Raw genomic sequence first — 11,201 nt, forward strand, 5'->3', positions numbered from 1 at the left:
AAAGTCCATGCCTACTATGACGTCAAAACTTCCGAGTTGCATCGGAATAAGGTCGATTGGGAAGAGGTGGTTGTTGAGCTCGAGGGTACAATCACGGAGAACAGAGTTAACAGCGACGGTTCTTCCAGTAGCAACTTCGACTTCGAATGACGAGGGGAGATAAGAACGCTTACGACTAAGGAGCTTCTCGAATTCAAACGACACAAAGCAGTTATCGGCTCCAGTATCAAACAAACATGATGCATAAATATCATTCACAAGGAACGTACCATTAACCACGTTGTTGTCAGCCTGGGCTTGACGTGCGTTGATGTTAAAGGTTCTGGCACGGGCTGCTTGCTATTGCTGCTGCTGCTGGGGTTCTTGTTTCACAACCCTGTTCGGGCACATGTTTGCAAAGTGGTTAGAGTCACCACATGCGAAGCAGATTCGAGCATTGACCGCGGGTGCTTGAGCTGCTGGTTGGCCTTGAGGGGCTGGAAGTAGAGCTTGATAAGCGGCGGCTTGAACTGGGGCTTGTCGGGGACCATACCCCTTCATCAACCAAAAATATCAAGCTCCTAACCTAAAAGCTTCAAGCTCTTTCAACCAAACAAAACTTTTTATTAAGCAAAAGGTTTTTTTTTTTTTTTTTAAATATATAAAGTTAAAAGCTACTTAAAGCTTCTAAAATCACTCTCTAATGCAAATTTTCACACTAAAAAAAAATACAAAGTTTGTAATCCATCATCAATCAATAACCAAAAGTTGTCCATTTTGACCTCCTACAAACCTGCCACATCTCACCCCTGTCAATTCTCTCACTAACTCACTTAAGATCCATTTCCCCCAATTTCATCCACCACCACCACCACCATGACAGACGCACCGGAAAACCAACAACCACCGTCAACACCGTCGCAACCACCACCACCACACATCCACCCACGCCGCGAGCCATTTGAGCACGGCCTCATACCCTTACAAAAACTCATCTTCACTGACGGAACACAAACCCTAACCTCCATCCGCGACAAATTCCTCCAATCTCCACCACCAAACCACCGCGTTAACTCCGCCGCTGTCTCCGAACACCTCCAGATCTCACCGGAACACGCTCGCCTCGTTATCGATACGATTGCGTCCGTTCTGTACTCCGATTCGGATCCGCTTGTTGTTGCGAAGGCGGATGAGGTGGATTCTGTAGGTGTTAATGTGTATGATCTGATGATTTTTTTGTATATACAGTCGTATAAGCGGTTGCTTCCTCGAGGTCATAAGGATTCCGCTGCTGTTGCGGATGTGTGGCCTTCTACTTCTGCTTTTGATGGATTTTTGTCCGCTCTTACGCCGTTACAGGTTGTTTGATTGTTTGTTAGTTGTGGATTGAGAGTTTTGGTTAGGTCTGTTTGGATGTGTGTTGAAAATGATTGAATTGTTATAATAATTAGGTAATTTGGCTTAAGAAAATGGCGAATAATGGTTACCTTTTGATAATCATGTATGGCAATACTGATTGTTTAGGGGACTAATAGATAAATGAACAAAATAATGCATTGTTGTAATGTGAAATGAAAGGAAAAGTTTAGCAAGTTTGGTTAGAATTATGGATGAATTTATAAGTAGGATTTAGTTTTACTCTTTGATAAATGATAATAAGTTTTTAGAGGTGGTATGAAGTTATCTAAAACTTGATATTTGATGCTTAGGTAATCACATCAAAACCCGAAGATGTAATCGGCTATGCAAAGCCCCAAAATGAACAAATCCTTCTTTATATCTATTGGTTCTTCAGTATTATATCCTGTATTACTGTTAACATGCTTAGGTGTATGCACTAGATTGTACATTTAAAGCTTTATTATGTAAGTTACATTGAAAGGACATGCCTTTTCTGGACAGAAGAGGATAACAGTCTAAAACACACATGAATGTATGTTTTTATGTAGTATGTATATGTGTATGTAGTTATGATCATAGTCGCATAATTCGCTGATTAGGCCACGATTTCCGTTCTGGATCGTCCGTACCAATTCGCGGTACGATCGCGACCCGGGATCGCTCCGGATCGCGTTTCCAAGCAAAAAATTGGCGTTCCAATTTATCATTCAATCGTAACAGCGATAAAGAGAAAAGTAATAGGGATGAAGATGAATATGAAGTTCTGCATTAAAAAAGGGAGATGGAGATGAACCTGCGAGATAGAGATGGAGGAAGAAACCTGTATGGAGAAGGAGATGTCAGGCGATGGGAAGAAAATAAAGCGACGACAGTTCTTTTTTAGGGTTTACCATTATACATCATATTATTTACTTCATTTCTTTTTAACCAAATAACGTTTTAACCTTAATGTTACAGTTTTGTCCAAATTTGACCCTAAATATTTTCTAATTTGTTAATTTTCTTCTTTTTTGAGTTTATTTACTTTACATATAGCTTGGTTAGTTTTACATTGAGTATATTAAAGAGTTTTTGTGCTTCTTTATGTTGTACATCGTACCACATTGTATGGTACATCGTACCAGAGCAACCCGAAATGAGCCTACCCCCTCTCGTACCGAATTTTACGGATCTAGCGAATTGCGATCCCGTTCTACGTCCGCGTATCGGAGCGTACCACGAACTATGTGACTATGTTTATGATATTACCAGTCTATTACTCTGTGTGAAAGGTCAAGCATTTGAACAATTCTGTCTTTTGTTCGGGGAGCAAGGAATGGTTTGGGCGGTGTATACTCACTGATGCGGGAAGAGGAGGGAAGGAGGAGAGAGGGGGGTTTAATGGTGGGTCCCAACCCCTTTCAACGAATCACATTATTTTTTTTAAATTCTTTACCACTCTCCATGTGTTTGACCATTTCCAGTGATTGAGTGCAAAATAGGGAGTGGAATGGGGACTTGACATGGCATGATATTATTGGCTAGAGAATAACTCAAACACTCAACTAGTGATTGACCACTCCCTCCACCCTTAATAACGTACATGCTTCATGCAAATCTAAAAGAATCAACTGGTTTGCCACTATTTTAGACTCTTAGAGACTGTAGTATGTGGTTTGACCTTATCAAGATTCAAGCATTGTTTGCTCCAGTGTTATACTTATTCCCTCAGTTTTTTTGTTTGTCTGTATCTTTTTATTTTCTATTGTTGATAAGCTTGTCAAGAATATAAGATTATAAGTTACTATCAAGCTGCTTCAGTGTTATAGTTACTTTCCTAAGCTGTTACATTATGGACACCTTTCTAGAATGGAGCTTGTCAGAACTCAGAACCATAACTATGCATCTTGCATCCATAAAGTTAAAGGAGCGTGCCTTAAGTTTAGGCTAGCGTCTAGCAGTATTAAACAATCAGTTTTCTTTAGGTCATATTTTGACCGTCATAAGCAAACTGATTCATATGAATGATGAAAACAGTGATGCGATGGTCGGTGCTATTTGGTGTTTATTTTCTTACTTTTTCAGACTTTCATCGGTTTCGTATTTACTTTTTTTAAATACACAAATAAGATGTTGGTTCTATGCAAGTCCAATAAACGTTTATTAATTCTTTTATGTAAAGCTCATACAAGCATGGTGTTTTGTGAGCAGCTTGTGCGTAGCAACAGCAAGAGGTCTATGCCATCGCAAGCTGATGAAGAAGCTCACCAGTTATCTTATTTACAAAAGCACATCGGCAATATAATCTCACTTTTGGCTGACTCTGTGGAAGGTGAAGGCGAAGATTCACTGGTTTGTCTTCTTACTCTACTAATGTTGCCAAATTATTATAGTATATATTGATATATTCTAGTTAGGAACTTGTACTAGTTTATTTACCTGAGTGTCGTACAGGCTGCGTAAGTTAAAACTTATATCGTTTTTAACTCTAGCTATACACTATATGTTATGTTTGACTTTGACAGTTGAAAACGAAAATGGATGTAAATGGTAACTCTCTTTGTTACTGTTTTTTTACAAGATGCATTAGTATATATATGTTCTACTTTAAATAAATGTGTTATGTTCTTCTATAATGAAACTAAAAATAAAGTAAACATCAATAATATGCTAACATTGGGTTCATTATGAAGGAACTAAAGAGCAGCTTTAAATGTGATGTAATTAAAATTAAAAAAAAGAGTTCATTTATGTACATATATAAATTCATAATACATCATTATATACAAAATTTAAATAGTGGAAATGTTAACTGACAATAGAAAGGGGGTAGCTACTAACTTATTGATAACTAATTCATAATAGGAGTTATATATTAAAAACTTCCTAAGTATTAATTAAATGGTAGCATAAATATCCAATCGATGGAAACTGAAAGCTAGTTAACGTCTAACCGAGTTACACATGTTGAGATAAGATAATTGCTTACGTCATATATATTCTACTTTATTATTTGCATGGAAGTTGCATCAGTTTTCTGTAACAAAGATTCATTTAGTTAAAAGCCCTTTTTTAGTAGTTATTTAGATGCTTAAAAGCTTGGATGTTTTTGATGTTTGCTTCAAAGTTTGCAGGTTTTAACGATGGAGAAATTTGAGCATCTTGGGTTTCTAATCTACTTTGGTGAAAAAGGAATGGAAAAAGTTCCTTTGAGCCAAAACGCACCGTTTTTTGCAAATTCAGATCCCGACATGCCAGCTGTCCCTGTTCCTGCATCTCAGGTTCATGATTGGATTTTGCAAAATATTTCTGATGCATTGGATCGAATCTCTGAAAGAGCTGCTGCAAAAGAAAACGGTCAAACCAGTCCTTCTGATCAAGATGTTTTAATGACTGACGTCTCTCCTAACTCTAAAACACCAACCAGTGGTAAAGGTCCCAGTTTTATAGAAGGCGTTTCGAAACAATCGTATGTAAAGCAAGCATCTGAACTTAAGGGACCTTTTGTAAAGGTTAGTTTTTTTGCCCAAATAGTTGTTCGAGTAAAATGCCAATTTGTCCCTGAGGTTTGGCCAGTTTTGCGACTTTCGTCCAAAGGTTTGTTTTTTCACATCTGGATCCAAAAGGTTTGAAATCTTGCCATTTTCATCCGGCTCATTAACTCTGTTCATTTTTCTCCGTTAAGTCAGGGGTGTTTCTGTCTTTTTTGTTAACTTATAGGGCAGTTTGGTGTTTTTAACTTTATGTACAAGCATTTAGCATAATGTACATAAAGTGAAAAAGACCGAATTGTCCTTTAAGTTAACAAAAAGGACGAAAATAACCCTGACTTAACAGAGAAAAATGGATGGAGTTAACTAGCCGAAGTAAAATGGCAAAGATTTCAAGCCTTTTGGATCTAGATTCGAAAAAACAAACGTTTGGACGAAAGTCACAAAACTGGTCAAACCTCATAGGGACGAAAATGGCATTTTACTCTAGTTGTTCTTAACTTTTAAGTCTTATTTGTAGAAGATAAGTACTCATGTTTTTGTTATACATGGATACTTTTGGATATATGGTAGATACAGGAAATCGAAAGCTTAGATTTATGATAAACAGCCCGATTCGAGATAGGCTAAATCTCCAATTACAAAGGTAAAAACCTAAGTTCCTAAACAAAACATCCACCCCTAAAACACTACCTATTTTGCCCTATTTAACATAAAAAAAAAAGAAGGTAATTAACTGCTAGAAAACCGCCCACTACTTGTCTCTTGTGAACTGCTCTTCAACTGATTGGATCTGGGTGGGTTGGGTCTGACCCAAACCTACTGGATACGTATCAATACATCCCATCCGGACAAACGACTTGTCCTCAAGTCGGACAAAAGGGAATTATGGTGTCACGCTATAAGCCATTCAATGATAGACTGAGGTCCAACATCAATTTCCCAATCTCTGGTAGTCGGTAGGGGAGCTAAAGGTGTTGCAGAAACATGAAGGTTGTTTAATTGGTTGTCCTTTAATCTCTGGAGTTCATTAATTTGTTTTCCGAGAAGTACGTTCTCTTCCAATTCCAGTCGCATTTGTAGCTACCAGTAGCTATAGTCACCAGCAAGCGATATTTTACAAACTTCATTCTAGTGTAGGCACATAATAGGGTTTAGTTTCTCGGGTCTTATCCCAAGCCCATTTTCTTTTTTCTTTGAAAAATACGTTCCTGGCCACACATATAGTCCTCATATTAGGGCTAACCAATTGATTAGCATTGCTACCATGCTCGACTCTCAAAAACGCCGTCATGTCATCGTGCTCGGTACTTCATCCTTCCACCTGTGATAGAGATGATGGATCCAGTTTTCATCGAGATCGGATGGGTGTAAGATAGAACTGCTGCCGCTGGGAGTGCTTCGATCTGAAAGGACCTGGAGATGCCACTGCATTATCAGCTTTGGGTTTCGATCATCATCTGCAAATTGGATTCGAGGTTTATCCTGGCACGGAACTTCATGCTTGTTCCCTTTCTCTTGATTGTCTTTGAGGTTTTCTTTGGTAAATTTTTCTCCATGTATTTCAAGAGGAAAATCTTCAGGAACTGTTTCTTCAACTCCGGGCATGGAATTGTTACCAGTATCCTCCTCTTTAACCGGAAGTGGCAGTGGACTGTGAGGGTCATCTTCTGGTTCCATTTGATTGCTGGACGTGAAGGGTGTTCCAAACATCCTGTTCTTCAAATCATTTTCTGATTCTTCACTGTTACAACCATCTCCTATCATCTGAGCTTTGATTTCGTCAACGTTGTCCCTCAAAGATGCTAGAATGGCATCTAACTTTGCTGCAATGGTTGCTAGTTGATCTGCCAAATTCCGGGTTGTAATCGCCATCCGATTTCCCGGCAATGGTAGATAAACAGCCTGATTCGAGATAGGCTAAATCTCCAATTACAAAGGTAAAAACCTAAGTTCATAAACAAAACATCCACCCCTAAAACACTACCTATTCTGCCCTATTTAACATAAAAAAAAGAAGGTAATTAACTGCTAGAAAACTGCCCACTAGTTGTCTTTTGTGAACTGCTCTTCAACTGATTGGATCTGGGTGGGTTGGGTCTGACCCAAACCTACTGGATACGTATCAATATATGTTAGTGTTAATATTTGAAGTGTGATTAGGGTACAAATGTTTATCTTTGAATTCGATTAGTTAAATTTGATGAAGAGTTATCTTGGATATATATTCATAAAAAAGAAAGGTCGAACTGAACGGTTATTTTGATTCTCTGCAGGTTGTGAACTGCCATGAATCTGTGATTTACGTGTTAGCTCCTTTGAAATATGCCACCATATACGGGTGCTCTGATGCCACTATAGTGCTTGGTGCTGTTGGAAAGGTATGTTTTGCTATAGCTATGTTGATTTTATATTATTAAGTTGATCATTATTAGACAATATAATTAGGTGATATTTTAGAGACTTGATTGAAATATGGTGTTCTATATAAACACCACTATATTGTAACCCTAATTACACAATTACATTCTAATACAATTCTGATTACAAGTTTAACTATCATATGTCAACAAAGGTTAGCATTATGATTCCGGATGCTGACATGTTGCCTTTCATTCTCTTTCAGGCTGTAAGAGTTGAACACTGTGAAAGGGTTCATGTGATTTCAGCAGCAAAGCGAATCTGCATTGCTAATTGTCGTGAGTGTATTTTTTTCTTGGGTGTAAACCAACAGCCTCTTATTGTTGGTGACAACCATAAGCTGCAGGTATGTCCCTAATTTTATGCCTTTTTTAATTTTTTTATGATGATAAATGGTTTTCAATGCACTAACCCGCTTTTGTAGGTGGCACCATATAATACATTTTACCCGCAATTGGAGGAACACATGAAACAAGTGGGAATCGAGGCTAGTCCAAACAGATGGGACGAGCCCGTTGCATTGGGCTTGATTGATCCGCATGATTCTCTTTCTCATCCAGCTGGCATATCCGATTGTCAAACTGAGTCAGCAACCCGAGTGGATCCTGATCAATTCACAAACTTCTTGGTATATGCTATGCTCCTTTCTTATATTTTTAACCTAATGTATATGCATCCAACAATTTAAGTCTGTTTTTTACAGATTCCCAACTGGTTAGAAGGTCAAGCATCTGGATCCACAAAAGATAACCCATTTCCACTGCCTGATGTCTATTTGTCAAGTCAGCGAAGAAATGTATGTTTTTTTATTTCGTTTTTCATGATTTTTTTAATAAAAGTTTTTAATGCCTTTTCTAATTTGTATAAGTTGTTTGACTTTTTACAGGAAAATAATTTGGTGGAAGTTAAGCAGATACTGAAAGAAGCACCCCTGGAAGATAGCAGGAAAAAGGAGTTATCAACTGCACTTCATGTCTACTTTAAAGACTGGTTATATGGTAATCATCATGGCCTTATTTATATTTACGGTCTTTCATAAAAATAAGGCAAACTTTAAAAAAAAACACAGCCGTTGATTCTGCATATAGGTCCCCGCGCTTTGTTTTTTTGCATGATTAAGTCTCTAGGGGCACGTTTAATGCAAAATCAAATTTATGAAAAGTATTCACTTATATGTAGTGCATGGAAGATATTTACATGTAGTGGGAGAGAAAAAGAGACGCTGTTAAAAGCGTCATATGTATCACGTTTAAAACAATATGTAGGAATGTCTATTCGGTTCTTGCAATTCTATGCTTAAAATTAGTTATCAAGTGAACATCACTCTAGGTCCCTTAACTTTCAAAACCGACAGGCGATCTTCTAATTCACACTTTAGTTCACAACAAAAACAACTTTTTGTTGCTTGATTAAGTCTTTTATTGAGTTAAGTTTAGGGGCTTATTTGATTGTTAAATTGTTACAAACGTGCGTTAATTATCTTTTTTTTTTTTTTTTGCAGCTTCTGGGAACATTAGACAATTATATTGTCTACAAGGCGAGTAGAGATGTGAATTGTTAGTTGCAATCAAGCAAAACAATATAAAACTCTCAGCTGGGGCAATTTACGATTTTGCCATTAATATTGGTGTTGTTATATGTTCCTCTAGATGAATAGAATATAACTTTTATATCTTGTTTTTTTTTTCTTTTTTTTTTGTTTAGGACTCCTCACTCAGCATTGTTTTATGTTTGAAACATGCATCTTTGTTTAATCAAATCCGTTACATTCATTATGACTTATTTGTTCAAGAATACGGGCTATTAGGGATGTTAAAGGAACCAAATAGGCTTTTGTCGTGTTTGTTTATTGGTTAATGAATTTTGGTTGATAAAATGAAGTTGAGAGTTAAATGAATTTTGAAAAGGGCTCTGCTGCAATCGATGCGGAGGGTCCATTGTAGTCGAAGCATTGGAGCGATCCAGTAGCCGGGAAGGGGCCTCGAAGTGCCTGCTACAAATTTGTCAAAAGTACTTGGAATTTATATAAAAAAAAACTTATCGAATAGGATTTGAATTTGTAGTCGTCACCGCAAACGGTATACAAATGCATCGTAGGTGATGAATGTTTAAAATATAACTAGTTTTTTTTTTCTTATTAAACGTAACATATCTTATACATGTATAGCTTCTTTTTCCATCTGAACACATGTATAAGTTCCTTTTGGTAGACTATTTTTAACTTATTTAAAAAAAACATTAATTATAAAAATGCTTGACACTCGCACTTTTATTATTTGAACTAAATGATGCTTCCTTTGGTTGTACATTATGCTCTATGATTGGTACAGCATCTCATAATTTTTGTTTTCTTTCCTTAAACTTTAGTAAGTTTTCAATTTCTTTTGTTAGAATATTAATAATTTTTACTTTTCTTCCCTTAAAGTATTAGCAAAAATACAATATAACTCTTATAATTTAGTTTAAATTCTAATAGACTTTAGATTTTATAAGTTCATCTAACTACTTTTATTATTATTATTATAATTATTGTTATTAGAGTAAATTACTTTTTGAGTCCTTGTGTTTTAGTGGTTTTAACTACTCGAGTTCAAAATCAAAATGTGTAACGCTGTGAGTCACTAAGCACTCATTTTATAACGTTTTGAGTTTCTGTATTTTAGTGGTTTTAAAGTCCAAAATCAAAAGTACAAGTGTTAAAAATTAGACTAAAAAATGTTATTCTAATATATAATAGGTATGTCCGTGAGATACTTTCCGTGATGTTTATTTTGAGAATGTTTTAAAACAATCTTTCCGTGATGTTTATTTTGAGAATGTTCCAAAACAATCTTTCCATGAGATACCTACCATGAAACGCTTTCCAGTATGTTTAGTAGTTCAAACATGTGAGGTAGGTACCTCGTGTATTTGGTCAGGAAAGTGAGATCTCCGAATAAAAAGGGCCTGCTTTTTGCAACATTGGCCACCGTAACCACTTTCTTAGATGACTCTCTCTCCGCCATCCTCACTCATTTCTAACTTCTCGTTAACAGAAAAAATTCCTCCTTCCTATCTCATCTACATAGACCTTTAAAATAGCCAAGGGTCAGGTTTGTTCACGTAAACGTGGACATAACTGTCTCTGACATCGTAACATCATCTGATGTGCCATTAGTTGTTCATTCATTCTTAGGCCTAATGCCATAATGGTTATGCACTTCCCTTGTTATCCACCCTGGTAACCGAGCTTAACAATGAAATCTCCCTCAGTTGCTCTTTGAACCCCTTCTACCCAATGCATCATCCTTCTGGCGGTTGCTTGCAGTGAAATATATATATATATATATATATGGAAAAGAGGAAAACGGTTATTTCATCTCACGTTGTCCTCCGATATCCAAAGGACATGTAATGAAAGGATCTGATCCTATTACAAATATGTCATTTAACGATCACGTTCATTTCATCCAATGAACCGAAAATCAACATGTTAAAAAGTAATATTTCCATTTATCCTCTACTGACGGCAGTCTCTAAACATAAGAATAAATGAGGTCCTTTGAGTGTTGCATTCCTCATTTGCTTTTTCTTTGAGTTTAGAGACTCTACTACTCTAGTCATGGATAAACGGAAGAATCTATTTTTAACTTGTTGATTTACGCTTCGTTGGATGAAGTGACCATGAGGGGTAAATGCCATAGTTGTGATAGGATCGGATCCTTCAAGGACCCGTCGTTTGAATACCAAAGGGCATGAGATGACGTAACTATTTTTCTCTTTAGATATGTATACTTCACTTCAAGTAAACATAATTGCTAGGAAGATGTTGCATCGGCGAGAAGATGGTTCATAAAGCAACAAATGAAAATTCCATCAATAAGATCGGTTACCTGAGTGATAACAAGAGTAGCGTATGACCAACTAATAGTGTCACTAAGGTCCAAGAAT

General features: G+C 36.7%; 1 protein-coding gene across 1 annotated transcript; it reads left to right on the forward strand.

The window, feature by feature from the left end:
• The first annotated feature begins 735 nt into the window (after positions 1 to 735).
• LOC110867674 (TBCC domain-containing protein 1) lies at positions 736 to 9,062 on the forward strand. Its single transcript, XM_022116684.2, has 9 exons — positions 736 to 1,338; positions 3,571 to 3,711; positions 4,494 to 4,871; positions 7,127 to 7,231; positions 7,477 to 7,617; positions 7,696 to 7,899; positions 7,975 to 8,067; positions 8,158 to 8,269; positions 8,773 to 9,062. Exons 1-9 carry the CDS (start codon positions 856 to 858, stop codon positions 8,814 to 8,816), a joined length of 1,701 nt encoding a protein of 566 aa, XP_021972376.1. The 5' UTR covers positions 736 to 855; the 3' UTR covers positions 8,817 to 9,062.
• Positions 9,063 to 11,201: the final 2,139 nt, after the last annotated feature.

Source organism: Helianthus annuus, chromosome 1 (genome assembly GCF_002127325.2).
Source record: "Helianthus annuus cultivar XRQ/B chromosome 1, HanXRQr2.0-SUNRISE, whole genome shotgun sequence".
Classification (NCBI taxonomy): domain Eukaryota; kingdom Viridiplantae; phylum Streptophyta; class Magnoliopsida; order Asterales; family Asteraceae; genus Helianthus; species Helianthus annuus.